Source organism: Copadichromis virginalis, linkage group LG22 (genome assembly GCF_057382275.1).
Source record: "Copadichromis virginalis isolate Kocher_CV1m ecotype Utaka linkage group LG22, C_Virginalis_male_GT1.1, whole genome shotgun sequence".
Taxonomy (NCBI): domain Eukaryota; kingdom Metazoa; phylum Chordata; class Actinopteri; order Cichliformes; family Cichlidae; genus Copadichromis; species Copadichromis virginalis.
The window spans coordinates 35,917,998-35,938,871 of NC_140638.1; the positions used below are offsets into that span (position 1 = coordinate 35,917,998).

General features: G+C 41.7%; 2 protein-coding genes across 3 annotated transcripts in view; one reads left to right on the forward strand and one right to left on the reverse strand.

The window, feature by feature from the left end:
• thrb (thyroid hormone receptor beta) overlaps nucleotides 1–20,874 on the forward strand; it is a 115,116-nt gene that overhangs the window by 26,504 nt on the left and 67,738 nt on the right. The window lies entirely within an intron of this gene.
• On the reverse strand, nucleotides 8,014–12,142 carry LOC146683800 (uncharacterized). The gene is made up of 5 exons (XM_085446314.1): nucleotides 11,736–12,142; nucleotides 11,236–11,547; nucleotides 10,874–10,986; nucleotides 10,592–10,768; nucleotides 8,014–9,166 (listed from the first exon to the last, which is right to left on the reverse strand). Exons 2-5 carry the CDS (start codon nucleotides 11,242–11,244, stop codon nucleotides 8,077–8,079), a joined length of 1,389 nt encoding a protein of 462 aa, XP_085302440.1. The 5' UTR covers nucleotides 11,245–11,547; nucleotides 11,736–12,142; the 3' UTR covers nucleotides 8,014–8,076.

A 20,874-nucleotide genomic window follows, 5' to 3' on the forward strand; every position in this document is an offset into this window, starting at 1 on the left:
AGACAGGCTGTGTCGCAGCTTCCTTTATGAAGAACTGTGTTGTGCAACAAATGGAGGCTTTATTACATCATCAGTTTTTGCAGAGATAAGTAATAAATGAATACCCACCCGACTGTGATTGGAAAATGTTATATCTGTCATTTACTACAAAGAGGCGTGTTTGCTTCGTCCACGGCAGCGAACCCTGTGTGGTGGGGTTCAAACACACACTTCCTTCACTGTTGTTGCCGGCAGCATTTCATCATAGATGTGGTGTCTGTTCACCGCGTGCAGAGCAGCTGCACAAACCTCACCTTTACCAGACAGCCAACGCCAGTACTGATATTTCAGAAGTTTGATTTCTGAAGATATTTGTCTCTTGTAACCCAAAATTATGTTTTTGATAATAATATTCTTCATGTGAAAATTTTCATGTCTCACTGCTTATGAAATGTTTCAGTTTTTGGCGCCTGTCAGTTTGGTTGGGCTTTGAAGAAGATATTGGTCCAAAGTCGGTCCAAAGATATCTTCATGTATACATAAATGTATTTAATAAGGGTGCCACGATACACAAAATTCACGGTTCGGTTCGATACTTTGGTGTCACAGTTCAATATTTCTTCGATACAAAAAATGTTCATGCTTTTTTAATTTGTCATTTATTAAAATTATAAATAAATAAATAAATATATATATATATATATATATATATATATATATATATATATATTTATTTATATATATACACTCAACAAAAATATAAACGCAACACCTTTGTTACTGCTCCCATTCCCCATGGGATGGACGTAGAGACCTAAAATTCATTCCAGATACACAATATAACCATCCCTCCCAAACAGTGGTCACAAATCAGTCCAAATGTGTGGTAGTGGGCACATCTGCTATATTGAGATAATCCATCCCACCTCACAGGTGTGCCACATCAGGATGCTGATCTGACATCATGAGTAGTGCAGAGGTGTACCTCAGACTGCCCACAACAAAAGGCCACCCTGGAATATCGAATATTGTTGCACCCCTAATATATATATATATATATATATATATATATATATATATATATATATATATATATATATATATATATATATATATATATATATATATATATATATATATATATATATATATATTAGGGGTGCAACGATATTCGTATCGATATTGAACCGTTCGATACAGTGCTTTCGGTTCGGTACGCATATGTATCGAACAATACAACATTTGTAATTTATTTTATCAATTTTCCTTCTGACGATGCTGTCTGTGTTGAGCGCTCAGTGAATCTGTGTTCGACTACTCCGCCTAGGCTGCACTGTCGAGCGCAGATCCACTGAGCGCTCAACACAGACAGCATGGTCAGAAGGAAGAGCGCAGGGCAAGCTAGCGAGACAGAAGTTAAGCTCTACTTGCAACATGGCAAATTGAACCTCATTCAGATCTGGCGTTTGGAATTATTTTGGTTTTCATGTGACGTATGACCCTGAAGGTAAGCGCGTCATGGACTAAAGTAAAACAGTATGTTGGATGTGCCATGCAATGCTCAATTACATTGGTGTGAACTAGTGTGTTAGCGCAGTTAGCTCGTTAACGTGTTGGCCGTCTAGCCCCATGCACGGGGCGATCGGCGGTAGCTCGTTAACGGAGATTTGCCGTGTTGTGGCGTTAAGGTCATTTCAACGAGATTAACCTGAAAGCACTAGTGGGAACACAACGAATATGACTGCACATTTACGCCGACATCATCCTAGTGCAAAGACAAAAACAACAAGCATGCTACTAACTTTAGCCGAGTCATTTAGACAGCTGTTAGCACGTGATTCTCCTTATGCTGCTGAGAATATAGCCCAGAAGCAGCGGATAGTATAGCTTTTATTTTGGAAAGAGACATTTCTCTGTAATAAACTCTCTTTTCCAAAGATGAGTGATTCCTCAATCAGATACAGGGCTCGCAATATCGCTAGCCCGACGTCCCGGAGCTAGCGATTTTTTCAGTCGGGCTACCAAAATCTATCTCTGCCCTGCCCGTCGGGCTATTGTAGGAAGGAAAAATATATGTCAATGCTTTTGCATTCTTTCAGAAATGTAGCTGGGTAATTATGTCATTGGCATCGGTGAGCCACTGTCAATATGTGACATATTGAAGTCGCGTTTGAATTTGCGCTTGTTTTTTTGCTTTCACTTTGCAATCGTGCGAACTGTGTATAGAGAGCGACAGCACTGATCTGTGAGTGATGATAATTTGTGCACCAATTCCTCTGACATCGTCTTATTAATCGTTAGCTTACTATGCAAACATGACAAGTGAAATCTCCCGCAGCTTAAACATGTGAGAGGTTGATCGCGCAGAGAATCGCTGAGCTTATGTGAGTGCATGTGTAAAAGCATTTCAGTTCTGCTGAGCCAAATAAGACAGGTCAGGGTGAAGAAGTGACAGCCAAAGAAAAGCTTACCACAAAACGGAGAAGTTATGACAAATCAGACTATAAGGCAAAAAGAAAGTGCAGCTTTATGGTTTCATGGACAAAAGAATTTCTGTGGCTGCAATATGACGAGCTAAATAACCAGGGCTGCACATAAGTGGTCCGCAGGTGCGCATTCGCTGTCAAAATAAAAAACACGCACAAGGGTTAGGGTTAAATTTAAAAACTGTACTTTTGAGTTAAAATATATATTTATAATTTTAATAAATGACAAATTAAAAATGCATGAACATTTTTTTGTATCGAAAAAATATCGAACCGTGACACCAAAGTATCGAACCGAACCGTGAATTTTGTGTATCGTTGCACCCCTAATATATATATATATATATATATATATATATATATATATATATATATATATATATATATATATATATATATATATATATATATATATATATATACCACTCATCTTTGGAAAAGAGAGTTTATTACAGAGAAATGGCTCTTTCCAAAATAAAAGCTATACTATACGCTTCTTCTGGGCTATATTCTCAGCAGCATATTAAACATATCAGGTCCCCATAAGGAGAATCCTGTGCTAATGGCTGTCTAAATGACTCGGCTAAAGTTAGTAGCATGCTTGTTGTTTTTGTCTTTGCACTAGGATGACGTCGGAGTAAATGTGCAGTCATATTCGTTGTGTTCACACTAGTGCTGTCAGCGTAAATCTGAAATGACGTTAACACCAAATCTCCGTTAACGAGCTACCGCGGATCGCCCCGTGCATGGGGCTAGACGGCCAACACGTTAACGAGCTAACTGCGCTAACACACTAGTTCCCACCCATGTAATTGAGCATTGCGTGGCACATCCAACATACTGTTTTACTTTAGTCCATGACTCGCTTACCTTCAGGGTCATACGTCACATGAAGACCAAAATAGTTCCAAACGCCAGATCTGAATGAGGGTGGGGGAGGTTCAATTTGCCATGTTGCAACGAGCTTAGCTTCTGTCTTGCTAGCTTGCGCTGTGCTCAGTGGATCTGCGCTCGACAGTGCAGCCTAGGCGGAGTAGTCGAACGCAGATCCACTGAGCTCTCAACACAGACAGCATCGTCAGAAGGAAAGTTGATAAAATAAATTAAAAACTTTGTATTGTTCGATACATATGCATACCGAACCGAAAGCACTGTATCGAACGGTTCAATATCGATACGAATATCGTTGCACCCGTAGTATTTAACGCTCAATTCATTGGAATAAGCAGACTGGTTTCTTTGAGCAAAGCCAATCGTTTTTAGAAGGGCAGTTCGATATAACGATATATATCGTATGATGATATAAAAACGTCCATCGTTTCATTTTACGCTATCGTTTGTTTTGTGGTGTCGCAAAATAAACTGTTACGGCAATATTTTTTCATGTTTTGATGGTCACTGTAGTGGCTATATTAATTTCTTAAAGTTCTCTCTTTCTCTTATATTTAATATAACCACACTAGCACCTGTTTTTATGGGTTGTCGTTAGCAACAATGACGGTAAAACCATCGCATGTCCGCTTGTTTATTTTCCACATAAACCTTACACAATAAAGGTCAAGATCCTGTTGAGACTTTTCAAAATAAACTGAACCACGTGAAAGAGTATGCAGAGTATTTACGGATGAGAAGCAAAAAAGAGCCGCCAGGTGCTCCAAATAAACCTTAGACTCAAACGTCTTCTCCCCGCAGCACGCCGTGTAATAAATACTCACAAAGAAAATGGCGGCCGTTACAACTTATGTCTAAAAATGTATCGTTTCATGCATCGGTTAAAACACTCCAGCTACACGACGCCCAGCTGGAAACACTTCACGCAAGTCGAGCTGCCCGAGATTCACAGAATTTACAGAAAATGTTACATTTTTGTGATTTATATCGTTATCGGACGATAGATGTCTTATATCGGGATATGAGATTTTGGTCATATCGCACGGCCCTAGTTCTTAGGAAAGAATAATTCGTCATGCAGCGAATGAGGTTATGCATCTGAAACAGGAGGGCTGACTGACACAAGAAACTGATTTGTTTGTTTTCTTTCTTCTTCTATGTGATTGGATAATGGGAACCATCCACTGACACCACCACAGGTAAGTTTTCTTCATTCCTTTCATGTTGAAGGAGAACAGAGTACCTCAGCTGGCAGGTGTTGTATTTGCTGTGCTGCAAGAAATATTCCATTCCCATTTGATTTTTGTGTATTGCTGTTCATTTGAGTTTGTCCTCGATGGTTGTTTGGCTTCCAGCTGGAATGTGACATTTGTGCAAAATGGTAAAAAGCAAAGTTTGAAGTCTGACATTTAGCATCTCTTCATATTCATGTTTAATTTGCTCGGAGTTGAGTTTTTTGCTTGCGTGGTATATGTTGATGCTCAAGTGTAAAGGATAAGTTGGAAAGGTTTTTTTTACTCTTCCGCTTCAGTTTCAGGTCACGGGAGTTGCTGGTCCGCTCTGTGCACTGAGATCATTTAACTGGTCACATTCAGCTCTGCTGATATTTAAATGGGTTGTTTTTGTAGAATCACTTGAACTGTTTTGTCAGCAGATTTGTCATGTAGTTTATCAGTTTCTGTAGTATTCCTGAGCAGATAACACAGGGCCCTGTGTGCCTTTTAAACACTATATGCACATCTGTGCTTACAGCACGAGCTCTGGTTGTATGGCCTAATGTGATCTTATTGTAATCAGGAGTGGATTTATGTTAGGTATGAGGAGCTTATGAACCCCCTGGCAGCCACCGTGGAGTCTGCGCTGTCTTTTCATGCTTCAGGGAACGTTGGAGAAAAAAAATGGTCTCAGGCTTAGATGGAGTTGAATTATTCATGGCGATAGAGTGAGAGGAGAAGTAAAAGCCTTCATTTTTGCTTTCTGCCCCTGGCTGTGCTGCTCTTTGGTGTGATTGGGTGAGTAGGGGTAAGAAGGCACATGATTATGCTTGTAGAGTATCAGTACCACATGGACTATCAGGGTAAGAGTGTTAAGAGGGTATTAAGACCCAGTAAACCCACTGGGTACCAGTCTGTAAGAGCTGTGAAGGATGTGGAGGATACTGATTTCTCCACAAGCAACAGTGGCTGGCTACTCCAGCTAATTACCAATGATTCACTACCATCAGGGAGGCTTGATGTCTTTGGCACTGGCACAGAATGGACCTGATGTAAAATTCCTGTTACCTGTTGATGTGCATAGCCAGGGAGGAATGACTGTTTCTGACCTGTATATATTTGTCTAGACTGGTCAGTTTATCCTAAACCAGAGATTTTCTATTGAACAGAATGAACTGTTTGTCACCCAAGTGTCACACAGGCCTTCTGGGCTTATTTTGTACTTTTGGCTATAAAATAAAAACTTTTTATTTGTTTTTGTTTCTAATGTCTCTGTAAAGCACTTTGAATCACCTTGTTGTTGAATTGTGCTATACAAATAAACTCGCCTTGCCTTGCCTTGCCTATAAATTTACAAAATAACTCAAATCTCTCTTTCTTGAATTTTCTCTCTAGCACATAAAGTTAAACATTTACCTGATGTGATGTGCAGTAAAATCGTCTTTCTGAATTGTGTTTCTAGCACAGGCTGTAATGGAGTTACTGTTAGAGTTAAAGAGAAGGCTTAGCCAAAGCAGTCAGATTAAAAGGACACCGTTTACCTTTTTAAATAAACAAGTAGGTGAATATCACACGCCCTTAAACAATGCCAGAGCACAACTGCAAATATGCTTTTGTGTGGGGAATTCAAAGCTGTGCAGCAGCCTTACAGTCTGTGGGTCATCTGCTCAAATCTGTGAGCAAAGGTTGCACCTCAACAAGTCTGCCCCATCTTTGTGAAAGATGTCCATCACAGTTTATATAATCACAGCCTCTGTCTGTACTGTACATGCTCAGTTCACCTGTTGAGGAGGCATAATAATAAATCAACGATAAATAAACTCACTTTCCCCCTTTGTATATCTCTACAATACTGTATAATAATGATCATAATTCTAGTAGTAGTTGTAGTTGTTGGTATTAACAAATGGTCAACAGTTGATGTGTTCATCCACCTCAGTGCTCAGTCCTGAAAGTTTCAGTGAAGTCTGTCATATTCTGTGAAGCGTATCCTTACTAATGAAAAGGTATGGGCTCAAAATGTGGTCATAAATATTTTGTACTTGTAAATCAGGATTTGTGTGTGCGTAAAAAAGATTTGTGTGTGGACTTAGCCAAAAAAAACCTGCAAGTTACAAGTACAAGTTTTGACCCTATTTTTCTTCCTTTCATCTGATTGGCCAGTGTCATGTCAATCACAAATGTAACTATCCAATCAGAGAACAGATGGGTTTGGCTGTCGGAGGGGTGCTTTTTTGGACTGCAGGTCCTTGAAGGGTGATACAGTTTGGAGGATCTCTATATAAATATCCGATAGCAGCTAGGTCCCCTAAATTTCAGCAGCTGTTGAAAGGATAAAGTTGTGCTATATCAGTGGTTAGAAATACCATTATTATTTTAGGATTAGTTTAACACAAAGTCTGGGCTGACCCGGGACCATTGCTGTGAGTCACAGTGCGCAGCATAAAGGTCCTTTCACATCGGATGCAGGGGAAAGCGCATCAAATCCGACTTCTTTGACCTTCTGCGACCCATCTATCCAATCATGGTGTGACGGTGTGAACGGCACAAATCCGATATCTTCAAATCCGATCTGGGTCACTTTGGTATGTGGTGCTGAATCTGATACATATCTGATGTTTTAGAAAGCGACTGCTGTTTGACGGTCACGTCGCATTAAATCCGTCTTTTACGTCACCGACACAAGACAGACGCCGACTATCAGCGCCCGACATGGTGAACGCTTCTATCCAGGGAAACTGCTGGGAAGACAGCGTTGGAGAAACGTGAACATTTTCTTTGTACTGTATAATCTGCAGATTCTGACAGAAATCTGCAGCTAGAAGCAGCGCTCCTCTGAAACAGCAGTAAGGATCATTATTAGGACAAATGTAAATAACAAAACTTTATAACTTAAAGCAAAACTGGGAAACGTGAAGTCTGAAGTCTTTACATTAAGGCCATCAGTCACACATCCTGTTGCTCTGGGTCTAAACAGAGCGTCGTGTGTGACGTCTTCTTTTGTGCATGCGGCCGCTCTGAGCGTTCACACTAGAGCGCGTTTGATCAAAAGATCAGAACTGAGCATCAAGACCTGCAGAGTGAACGTAGCCTCAGACTGTTTCTTGAGTTTTACAGTTATGAATATGTCTCTGTCTACAATGTGCCGTCTCTCAAGACAGTCAAAACCCTTTAACTGGAACTTGATCAGTCAGGCTAGAATCAAAAGTACTGATGTCATCAGGACATTTCCACACTGAGCCAACACCTCTCTGTTACAGAGCTGAGGACGCCTTTGTGCCCAATATCTAGAATAAATATCTACATTTAACCTACAATGACAAAACCAACTCAAAGTGCTCTGACTAAATCGAGTTTGTGCGATTGTCTCTACATTGTGACTGATGAGACTACAAACCATTATACACATTTAACAATTAAATGATCTGACAAACACATTTGTTTCATTTTCTGCTCATTTTATTTCCAAATTAAGAAGCAAATTCTGTGAGTAATTATGAAGATAATCACGCTGTCACTCTGTTTCTGAACAGCCTCCTCAAAGATCTACAAAAAGAAGCGAGGGCCCTAACGACACAGTTTCTCGGCCTGTCTTTCTGGGAACCTGTGGATCCATTTTGTGCGTTGTCCTCACTGGCAGATTGTTGCGTTTTGTTCTCACTGGCTGGAGAAACGCTTTTGTTACTTTCTAAACGTCTCAGCGCGTGACCGGAGCCGCTCGATGCTTTTAGCTCTGCTTTTAATAGCTCCACAACGGCTGCTACAAAAGTCGCGTCACCCTTTTCCATCACAAACTGAAGCACGTATTTGGATCCAAATATGCGACACAGGTCTTTGTACATTATGATGTACAAGTTTTTTACAGTTTTTAGAGGAGTCAAGTCTCCCCCAATCTTCTCTCTTATATCAGTCACTATCTGCTGAAAATTCAGCTTTACAGCAGTTGTTTGTGTTTTCTCAGAAACGTGAGCGACTAAATTTGCAAGACACAATATGAGAAAGGTATCGGTCTCTGCGGGCGCAGGAAGCGCCCCAGACGAGCACTGCGGGGCGTCGCTACATTTTTCTTCACTCTCTGAACTCTCACGGTCAAGATTTTGGACATCAGTGATTTGAAATGCATCACTGTTGCCCTCGCTACCCACATCTCCCTCACCTACACAAGCTGGAGTCTGTGTGCTTTTAAAAGTCTCTGCAGACTCTGGTTTAAAGTCGTCATCTTCCTCAGAGTTTGGCGAGTCAACAATGCTGTAGCTGCGACTCTCACCATCTACAAAAGGGGGAGCTAAGGTCTTTGTAAAGTCCTTTAAAATGTTCGCTACACTGTGAACCATCCCAACAAAGTTTGTTGGGGATGTGGATCTATCTGATTGCAAGGACGTGGACCCTGTGATACGACTCAGGGCTGAGTTTACGTTCTTTGCAATCGACACTGAAAATAAAGTCAGTAGTTTGTCTGAGTCACAAGACCGCCGTTGCCCAAAACCCAAGACCCAACCGAAGCAGTAATGAAAGATGTTTCTGAGGCTGGCCTGAATATCATCCTCTGTCACCCTGCAGTCACTGCACCCATCAAGCAGAGGTTCAACCTTCATCCTGAAAAGGGAGAGAAGAGAAACGTAGTCATCTTCCCACACTATCACTGTTTTGTCCAAATCTACAGGCGTCATTAAAAGAAACCACATGGACGACTTCACACGTGATGTAAACGAAGCAATGCTGTGTCCTCTGAAAAACCCCTCCGTCACCAGGATTACCCGATGAACCATCTCATGTAAAACGTCTAAGAAGAAGAAAGACTGAATCTGTGTTAGGCCCTACTCTGTTCTCATTGTACATGCTTCCTTTAAGCGCTATCTTTGAGAAATATCACATCGCTTTTCATTATTATGCCGATGACATTCAGATCTACTTTGAGTTAAATGATGACCTAGCTTTGTCCTTGAATTGTTTTCGAGAGTGCATGTGTGAGGTCAAGCAATGGCTCCTGGCAAATACTCTTATCCTCAATGATAAGAAAACTGAAATTGTGGTCTTTGGCAGTAACGTTCTCCGTGCCAAACTTCGTGATGCTTTTGGTTTTCTCACTAGTTCCTTTTCCGACACTGTTAGGAATCTGGGCGTGTTACTTGACAGCTCTTTTAAACTTGATAAACAAGTGTCTGCTGTTGTTAGATCCAGTTTTTACCAACTCCGCCTTATTTCTAAGGCCAGGCAGTATATCCCGCATAAAGACCTGGAAAAGCTCATCCATGCCTTTGTAACTTCGAGACTGGATTACTGCAATTCACTCTATTTTGGTCTCCACTCTGCCCTCCTTCACAGATTACAGACAGTCCAAAATGCTGCTGCACGCATTCTAACCAAAACTAGGAAGTTTGCCCACATTACTCCCGTCCTAGCTGATTTGCACTGGTTGCCTGTGAAATACCGTATCCAATTTAAAATTCTGCTGTTTACTTTTAAAATCACTAACAACACAGCACCGAGCTATCTTAAGGAACTCTTAAGCTCATATGTTCCTGCTAGGGCTTTAAGATCATCCTCACAGTTACTGTTGGTGCAGCCTAGATCTCGGTTGAAATCTAGAGGTGATCGAGCGTTTGCTCTGGCTGCACCAGAGTTGTGCAACAACCTTCCAATTGGCATCCGGGCGTCTGACTCTATTCAGTCTTTTAAATCACCGCTTAAAGCGTATTTGTTTAATCTTGCTTTTTCTACCGGTTAAATGCTGGCCTTGTTTGCAGCGATTTATTCTATTAATTTTCCTATCATGCTTTTATTTGCGCTGTGCATGTCATATCGCCATTGTGTTTTGATGGCATAGTTATATTGTGCTGGTGGCTTTTTCCTGTGAACAAATTTTACACTTTTATTTTTTGTTTTTATGAAATTATACTTGTGTTCATTTGTTTTATGTTAAGCACTTTGGCATGCCGTTGGCTTTTAAATGTGCTCTATAAATAAAGATTGTTGTTGTTGTTGAATGAAACTGTTTAATAAAGCAAGCTTTAGATTTACCGGTCAGCGGAGCTTTCTTTGTCTCCACGATCATGGTTATGTGGGCAGCATGAAACCTGTCGGCGTATGACTTTATACACTACGGTGCTAATGTGCCCTATGAGTGCTCGGCACATCTCGGTCAGCAGATCGACGACATCCGAGGAGACGTCATCGGTGGCTAATGCCGTCCACTGTCTGAAAGAAAAACATTGAGACTGGTTGAGCGAAACAAACCTGTAACCAGTGAATATGTCTGTGTATGCTGGTAACTGTCTCGCTGACTTTGAGCTTGTGACTTACCTGAGCGATAAATCGTCTAAATAGTTTCTGAGGCATCGTTCAATGTCTCCAAATCTGAACAGAGGCACGCTGAGATGACTGCACCTCGGTTCAGCACGTTCATCTAATGGGATCTAGAAAGAACAGACAGATGTCAGGGAGCAGGCGTTACACATCCAAAATAACAAGAATTAGACCAGCAGCCAATGTAAGGTTTTTGTCACAGCTGCACAAACAGTATTGGTGCTCATTTTGGATGCTTCTGTAACAGTTAGTCCACCAGTACCACTAAGCTTCTCACATATAATCATTGCAATTATTGCATTTTCAAAATGTCTAAAATATTGATGAGAGGTGGTCTGATCAATTTTTCAGAGTCCTACCACGTTCATGTTTCCACAATCTCGTCCGTGAATTCACGTTTTGGCGACAGCTTTGCACAAATGATCACTTTTTCCAATCTTTCACTCTCCGTCCTCACACTAGATCTGGATAGTTGTGTACTTTTGACCATCAGGGACCTGACGTGACGTCGGTTCGAACGTTCAGCGCCTTTGGCCGTGGCGCATGCGCATGCTTCGCGTTGACTTCACGTGCGGCTTTTCTGTGTAGTTTTCATGGCATAGCTACTGAGACACGCCCACCTGGCAGTACCGCTCCAGGCATCGTTTGAACGTCTTCGAGTGGAAGTTTAGCTGAAATGAAGGACAGTGTCTTTGCTATAAGAAGCGTTTGTTTAGAGAAGGGCGCAGAGTATGGCACCAACATGTGAACGCAGCTCTCCCAGCCCTGCTTTACAGCTCAGGCCACTAATTAGACAGTTAATGATGATTATGAGTCACCTCGTGAGCTAATGCTATTGGAGGATTTTAAGCATCCTTACCCGAGAGATGAATAATGTTCGTAAATGAACACAAGGTGACGTTAATGTCGAGTTGCGCCGTGCGAGGCTTGAGTCTGGTCGTGAGACCCCCTCACGTCCACATGATGGTGAATACTGTTATTAAAGGATCACCTTGTTGCTGACTGCCTGGCACTGAAGCGTAAACAGCAAGCCTCATTACAACTGAAAGGGCCGGGATTGATTACGGCTGTAGAGCAGCGGTCCCCAACCTTCGCTGCTCCACTGGCCGGTTTAACGTCAGACAGTATTTTCACGGTGTGGCGGATAAATGCAACAAAATAACATGATACGACAAAAACGGTGGTATTTTGTAAATATAACAATAAACGCGAATTAACTGTGTAATGGTGTAACTTTATTAGCCAGTCAAGACTGAGAGTAACATCCTCCATAATGCGCTCTGGTCGCTATGGTAACGTGTAAACCTTTCTTTCAAAATAAGACACACAACTACAACACGGCAAAGACCCAGGGAAACCGAGTTAATTATTAGCCTCAACTCTCACGGCCCGGTACCGGTCTGTGAGTCGTTTGGTACCGGGCCGTGGCCCGGGGGTTAGGGACCGCTGCTGTAGAGAATAGATGAGTCCCTCCGTCTGATGGAAAACTATGACTGTCTGCGTCCTCCACATATAAAATCGATCATTATAAATATTTTTTATGAAGTCTTAGTAACAGAATTTCCTTTTAAGTGTTCAACTTTCTACAATAGTGTCCATGAATCCTTTCTATATTTGTTCGTTTTTTCTAAAAAGCGACTAGCAACAAATCTGGCGACTTTTTCTGGTGTTATTGGAGACTTATTTATAATGACTTTTTGACATGAAAGCGCGCATCGCTCCTACTCTCAACAAGCAGCAGGTGCTGCCGTGGGCACCTCACCCGTGCCAAAGCGCTCACAGGCGGAGGATAGTCCTCACGCAGCTGCTATCAGGGTAGGAGATGTTCACATCTTTGCGTCCAAACTGCAAATGAGTGAAGCCGCTGCTTCCGCACTGACTGTAACGCAGTCAGTTCTTCTTTAATGTTATGTTGTTTTGTGGATCACAAGGTTTAAAACTACTTATAAACACACACACAAAGTAACTCCACCAGAGCGCCTATTTCGGGTCACTTTTGCCGGTCCAAGCCCGGGTAAAGGTGCAGGGTTGGAATTGTGACATTAAAACAAAAATTGTTAAAAATTTAATTTGTAGTTCTAAATTCTAAATGCATTTAGGACATTTTTTGCTCACTTTATGTCTCTTCCATGATTTTATTTCTCTCTCCAACAACGTAGGTTACAATTACATTAGCATGACCAATTATGCAAATTAGGCGATGACATCATTTGGCGACTTCTAGCGACTTTTAGGACAGCCAATAGCGATTTTCCTTACTGGGGAGTTGGCAACACTGCATCGGAAGCAGCATGTGCTGCTAATGCTAACTGCTAGCTAAAGGCCAAGGATCCAGAATTTGTTGCGCTGGCTGCTGAGCTCTGTGGGGTTTTTCGGCAGCTCTACCTGTACTAGATTCACCTGCTCCTTGTCGTTTCTATCTCTGACTTTATGTCCTCTACAAGAGTTTCTGTTTTTTTATCTTCAAATGTTCAATAAAAACGTATCGCTAATTCAAAATGAAGAAGGCTTTGTAACTATCCCCACTAGTGAAGACTGTGCCATTTCCACAACACTGCCCCCTCTCCCGAGGTCCGCAGCGCTGTTGAAAAGGCTCTGGAGGTCCCTGTATTAAGCACGTAAACCTGTGACACAAAAAATCACCAAACTCGGACAACCACAGACTGTTTTCCTTCGTGGTGATGAAGGAAAACGCTGGGCAGGCATGTAAAAGGGCATTTATTCAGTGTTGCCAACTCCTCAGTAAGGAAAATCGCTATTGGTTGTCCTAAAAGTCGCTAGAAGTCGCTAAATGACGTCATCGCCTAATTTGCATAATTGGTAATGCTAATCTAATTGTAACCTATGTTGTTGGAGAGAGAAATAACATCGTGGAAGAGACATAAAGTGAGTAAAAATGTCCTAAATGCATTTAGAGTTTATTTAGAGCTACAAATTAAATTTCTTTTAGCAATTATTGTTTTTTTTAATGTCACAATTCCAACCCTGCTCCTTTACCCGGGCTTGGACCGGCAAGTGACCCGAAATAGGCACTCTGGTGGAGTTACTTTGTGTGTGTGTGTGTGTGTTTATAAGTAGTTTTAAACCTTGTGATCCACAAAACAGCATAACAGTAAAAGAAGAACTAACTGCGTTACAGCACCCGCTGCTTGTTGAGAGTAAAAGAGATACGCGCTTTCACGTCTTTTTTAGCGACTTTTTTTTAGCAAAAAAGTCGCTAAGGGGTCTGAAAACTCGCTAAATATAGTGACAAAGTCGCTATGTTGGCAACACTGCATTTATTCCCTTCAAAGACCTGCAGTTCAAAAAAGCGCCCCTCCGACAGCCAAACCCATCTGTTCTCTGATTGGATAGTTACATTTGTGATTGACATGACATTGACCAATCAGATGAAAGGAAGAAAAATAGGGTCAGAATTCGTACTTGTAACTTGCAGGGTTTTTTTGGCTAAGTCCACACACAAATCTTTTTACACATACAAATCCTGATTTACAAGTACAAAATATTTATGACCACATTTTGAGCCCATAAAAAGGCTCAGCAGTAAAAGTCAGTATTAGGTGTGCAACACTATAACAGCACTAAAGACCATATTTACCTGTGAACGTGGGGACTGCACTTTGATGTGGACCAAAAGAGCCACACCGAGACCCTTCGGAGGACGTGGTCTGTGGAGCGGTTGGTTTATAGTGTGATGGGATTTGAGTTGTCCACCAGGTATCTGGTGTATTTTAGCTCAATGCCATCCTGTAGCCAGGGATGCTTTGCATTCTGGGACACAGCACCCGCCTTTCTTTCTCTTGCCCCAGACAAATCTGACCAATACGAGGACTAAATGTGGTGTGTAGTGACACATTTTTCTGTTTTTGTCCCTGAGAAGAAAACCCTGGGATAAAGCTACAAGTTTACAAACTTATCAACTGACCAAATGTAACGAACTATAGGTGTGCAAAGACCTTTAGATGGCGTCGAGTGTTTCCATTGAGACACTGTGGACAGCGATACTTTAAACTGAAGAAGACAGCAAACCAAAACAAAGCAGCAGGATGTTGTTTTATTGGGTTTTTCACCCAGCTCTACAAAATGTAAACATGGATTTGTTCTTTGTTTTTCAGGCTTGGGGGATTTTATATTTTCTTCCTATGTATGTAGATACATATATGTGTGTTTGTAATGGTGACAAATGTATTGGTAGCTGTGTCACGGGGCTGTGATACGTTTTAAATCTTATATATTGTAGAGCAGGTTGAATGACAGTGGAAGGAGCTGTATAAATATGCTTTCACAACATCTATTGAACACTGTGCAGCTTTATATTCAAACTCACGTTCTTCTTTCTTATCTTAGGTTCGTACACTTTTTCCATTCCAAGTGTAACTAACATGTAACATTAACCGTAGATGTGCAGCTAGAAAGGCGCGTTTGTCCGTCTTTTTGGCTCGTGGCTGATGTGCCTTCACCTTTAAGAGGTGCTGGAATGGGAGCTTTCAGCGCTGTTGCCTGTTATGTAAGACCTTGGCTGTGGCGCTCAGAGCTGCGTGGTCCCTGGGCTGTTCCACTGCCAACAAGCACAGGAGGTTTCATCACCCTGCTGTTTCAAAGGGCCCTCTGGACTCTGGATATTATTCAGCACTGCTCTGTAGTTTGCCTAGTTTGCCTCCTTTCCTCTCTCCTTTACACCAGCCATCTGTCATCCTCCCTAGTAGTCTCTCTCTTTTAAACCCTCTCCTCATTTGCTCTCCTCTTCTGCTGACTCATTGCACTCTCTGAAATTATAATGCACTGAAATAGCCGACTCCCTTTCTGTCTGTCTGTCCCTCTCTCTCTCACGCACACACACACACACACACACGCGCACACGCACACACACGCACACACACACACACACACACACGCGCACACACACACACACACGCACACACACACACACACACACACAGTGTTATTGCACCATTTTGTTTTTATATCTGCTTGTCCTCTGTGGTTTGCACTTCACTGAGAGTGTGCCTGACAAGAACCTGTGAGCGTGGATTAGGCACTCAGATTTGGTTATAATGGTGGAAGCAAGTGAACTTCCGTTATAGTGGGAGCGAGGCATGACGGTTGGGAATCATTTTCCCTGGTGGTGGTCTGCAAAAACATAATGTTTGAATTTTAGTCGCCATCATGGCAGCAGAGCACAGGTTCAGTATTCAGAACCAAATGATGACGTCAGATATGAAAAGTTGTCTGTTGGAACAAATCGCCTTTAATGATCAAAGGCACCAGTTTAAATTCATTAAGGCTTTATCCACGTACCAGTTCAGCTGTCACAGTGTGGGGAAGAAACATTTAGCTTCCTTGTCCATTGTTGGCATGAAAGGTGGCTGCAGGGTTAGCATATTCGTCCACCTTTTTATCTCCATGCCGTTTATCCATCTGTTTTCTTCCACTTAACTGCAGCCAGGTCACAGGGACAGCAGCTTAAGCACAGTAGCCCAGAGCTCCCTCTCATCAGACACTTCCTCCAACTTATCCAGGTGGGAGGACTGAGGCTTTTCCAGGCCAGCTGAGGGTGACTGAAGTTCTCACCCTATCTCTAAGGGGAGAGGCCAGACACCCTTCCAAGCTGATTTCAACCTCTTTTGCCCACAATCTAATTATTTTGGTCACTAACCAAAGCTCGTGGAACAGGAACATAGATCATCGGGTATCAGGCCCTGACATACATTTTGTCCTTGACCCAGAATGAGCACTCCAGCCTTTTCCTGCCTCAGACTTGGACTAATTCTCATCTCTGCTGCTTTAAACTGTTCTGCAGACCACTTCAGTGTGGAGGTCATCACCTGATGAGGCCAACAGCATCCACAAAAGCAGAGATAAAATTCTGAGCCTACCAAACGGAAGCCTTCCTCCACTTACCCCTACAGTTCATAAAAATTATGACTAGACTCTGTGACAAAAGGGAAGGCCTGACGAAGTGCAACACCCACCGAGATCGAGTTGGCAGCAATGCTGACCGAGCTCTCACTGAATGGTGTGTATGAATGGGTAATATACCCCAAACTCTTGAAGCACCTGAGAAGGTATTCAATGTTTCTATAATTAAATATGCAGCCAAGGATGATTGTTTGTATATGTTCATTTAAACAGATTAAACAGATTAAACAGATTAAACACAGATCTTTGTCCCACACGCCATCAGACTGTTTAACTCCTCTCTGGAGGGGAGACAGGGGGACAAAGGAGGGGGGAACAACTAAGCTGTAGTGCCTCTTCACCTCACTGTGCAATACCTTTTGTGCAATACTTTTGTAAATAGTCAACAGTGCAATAGACTCAATACTTGAAATGTGCAATTCACTTGTATTTTTATTTTTTATTCCTATTTATTCTATTTATCCCCTTCGTATATTTTATTTATATTGTCTCTGTATTTATATATGTGTGTGTGTGTGTGTGTGTGTGTGTGTGTGTGTATATATATATATATATATATATATATGTATATAATATTCTGTAACTCTGTAACTTCTGTCGGTGCTGTGCTTTTTTGGAAATCGAATTTCCCAGAGGAACCCACCCGAGGGATTAATAAAGTTCTATCTAATCTAATCTAATCTAATTAAGCAGAATTTTCAGAGTACTTGAACCTTCATCTCACCAAATGGGGTCCATGAACACTTTAGAGGGAATAAACTTTGTCGTATCTCAGGTGGGTTTGGGGATTTATCCCCTATAAACAGTTAGGAATTGTCCCAGGTTAGAGACGGATTTCTCAACAGTCCTGGGTGCTCTTGGTCATAATTTTCTTTCATGATACTCCAAATGTTTTCAATATGTGAACAATCTGGACCAGGGGTGGAAATTAGCAGCCACCACTGGCCAAATGCAGGTAAAATTTATAAAGTGGCGTGTAAATTTGAACAATGCACAAACCACCGTGGCTCCTGACCTGCTGGGGGCAGCAATGTGCCTGAGTTGCTGCTAGTCTGCTCTAAACGCCGTCATGTGATCCGAGCAGGTACTAAAATGTGACGTCAGTAGCGTCAGTCGATGAGTCGTGAGCGCGTCTCTTTCACGAAAATTTAAACCGCCAGTTTTGAAACTGGGCAGCGAGGGACATGGTTGCAAAAAACAATGCACGCAAAGCCACAGACTGAGCAGCAGGTATGTCGTCGCCTCGACGTCCATCTTTTTTGTAGCGTTTGTGTCGCTTACTAACTGCGTCACGGGACGCTTGGGTGCGTTGCTATGGCAACAACCACGCAGCTTCGATCCGAGCAGGAACTAACGGAAAAGGGGCTTTAAAAGGAAGCAGTAACTTTAGTAATGTGGCGTTGCATTTGTGGAGTTGAGCAGGTGGCAGAAACAAACACTCTTCTCAAGAGGTTTTACGTTAAACGGCAGTTTTAAAATGAAAAAATGGAAAAGAGGTGACAACCGTGAGATACATGACTTCCAGCAGCAAGACTGATAGCTTTACTGTAGGCACAAAATACTCTAAATTAGAGGTCATCAAAGACCGGGGATCATCTAAAGGCCACAAAGAGGTGAAATGCATCATTCAAGGAATTGCGGTCCTGGAGAAAACAGGCTGTGTTGTGTTGCATCAATTTTTAATTTCCACCCTTGGTCCGGGCTTCAGGCAGTCCATTCCAGCACCATGACTCGTCCACTATGAGGCCATGCTGTTGTAATAAATGTGGTTTAGCATTGTTTTGCTGACATAAGCAAGGTTTCCCTGAAAAAGATGTAATCTGATGGGAGCATATTTTGCTTTGAAACCTGTGTATACTTGTCATCATTGATGATGCACCTCATACCAGCCAACATGCAGGCTTTTGAAATGAGTGCCGATAACAAGCCTCCCGTTTAGCCTGCGGGACGCAGCGTCCATGTCTTACCCAAATCGGATTTTAGTTCCTTTGACCTTTGACCTTTGACCTTTGACCGAACAGAAGAAAAACATCTTTGCCTTTTCATTCCAGAATAATGCTTTTTTTCCTCTCTTTTTTTAGCGCAGGACCCAATCATGGGCATCCAGTATTGAATGTTGGCCTTGTCCACTGTGCACACAGATTCCTCTGGATTCTTGGGTTCTTGTGATATTGTTGTAGATCCCAAATATTTGCAGTTTCATTTGATGTATTTTAATCTGAAATTGTTCCAAGATTTTGGGAGTTTTTGCATATTGCTAAATCTCTGCTAATCTGCGTCTGAAGTAGTTTGCCTCTCTAAGATACACGTTCTGTACTCAGTCATTTTAATACCCTTACCCACATCTAAATGTTCTTGTAGATGTGTATTTTTAGAAATACTTCATTTTCCAGCCTTTGTAGCCCTGTCCAAACTTTTGAGACATGTTGCTGCGTCACATTGAAAATCAGCCAACATTTTACATGAAATACATTGTCTGTGCTTTCTGTGAGATTCATATATGGATTCAATATTTGCAAATTACTGCTTTGTGTTTTTATTTACATTTGCACAGCATTTCTGAGATACACTGTCTAAAACTCCAGGTAGTTGAGTGAAGATATGGAGAAACCTCTTTAGTTTCTTTGTAGTTTGCTGTCACCATGGTGAGCAACACAGAGTTTTTAAGGTCAAACTGATAAATAATTCCAATGTTCATTTGTGTTGCAGTGTTCATCGAGATGAGCCTTTGGGATGGGTTTTATAGCCTGCATTTAACTTTCTTCCCTCCATATTTTCCATTTCATTAAAGAAAGTTAATCAGTCAAGGTCTACTTGTTAGCCTAATTTCACCTTTTTGTGCAGATGCACTCTATACAGCTGAGCAAACTGACTGCTGACAAAGATTAGAGCGAAAATTGCTTATGTTTGCAACTCACTCCCTTTTAAGTGATCAAACTGTTGTTTTTCATGAAGGAAGATGAAAACAAATTGGCACCAGACCAGAATACAAATGTGAATTACTGTTGGCAGCCTGTTGGCAAGAAAAGATTGGCCACGGTCAAATTTCCTCAACTAACAAACGAGCTCACACACTACCAGTAAACCTAACTTATCTTAGCTGATGTTGATGGTGTGAGTGTGAGCAGCTTCCCTGGCTGGGAGTCCGGGGGATGCAGTAATGTGACCCAGCACTAATGTAGAATGAGATAATGGGGATATTTATCAGGGAAGACAGCAGTGAAGACCTTACACTTGGCTTTAGATATTCAAAATGTGCTCATTACTCTGCTATACCACCCTGTCTTATGTAGCGACTTACAGTTTTATTGTTCCTTCAGGGGCCGTGAATGTAGCACAACACAAAGGCCTCTTCTAGACTTGCAGCTGTGCATGAGGCTTCAGCTGGACTCACTGCCCTAGTTTGGCCACACACACACACACACACACACACACACACACACACACACACACACGCGCACACACAGAATTGAAAGAGTGACACAAAGCTTTCAGGTTAAACAAGTAATGTGAAAACACTGAATATCCACACTGACTAAAAAAGACCCCGTTTGTCCTACTTGTTGCAGTTGGTGTTATTACTTTTATGATGTGCTCCAGATTTCCAAAACTGGGTGTTGTGGTTAAAACCAGCATTTTTGTCGGGGCTCCAAGATGCCTTGAGTGCGTTACATCTTGCCAGAGTGGTTGTAGTCACTTCCAAGAGGATATGGGTTGGAAAAAGGAATTGATTTTAAGAATAATATGACTTTCACTTGGATGGTCAAAACTTGTTTCAAAACCCAAAGAAAATTCATGCACAACCTCTGTCAGGAACATATTTGAGGGGAGTTCTCTTTGGTGGTTTCCATCGTTTGGTAATTTAAGCATCCTAATTTTACGAGGATATGTGATTTCAAAAGGATAAAACTGACGTGAATCTCTATGACGTGGAATTATTAAGATGGTTACAAACTATTCTTTGGAAAGACGTTGAGTTGTTCCTCCCACTCTGCATTGGAATTACTTGGTGCTCTAAATAGAGGACATTATCTCAGGTTCTTATTCATGAGAAAAGAAGGCAGTTGGAATTTGACAGA

Excerpts from the sequence above, each read along its gene's own strand:
- LOC146683800 (XM_085446314.1), bottom strand. Across the intron at positions 10,769-10,873 it reads TTAGACGATTTATCGCTCAG|ACAGTGGACGGCATTAGCCA; the intron begins GTAAGTCACAAG and ends TTTTTCTTTCAG. Across the intron at positions 9,167-10,591 it reads AAAGAAAGCTCCGCTGACCG|GATGAAGGTTGAACCTCTGC; the intron begins GTAAATCTAAAG and ends CTCCCTTTTCAG.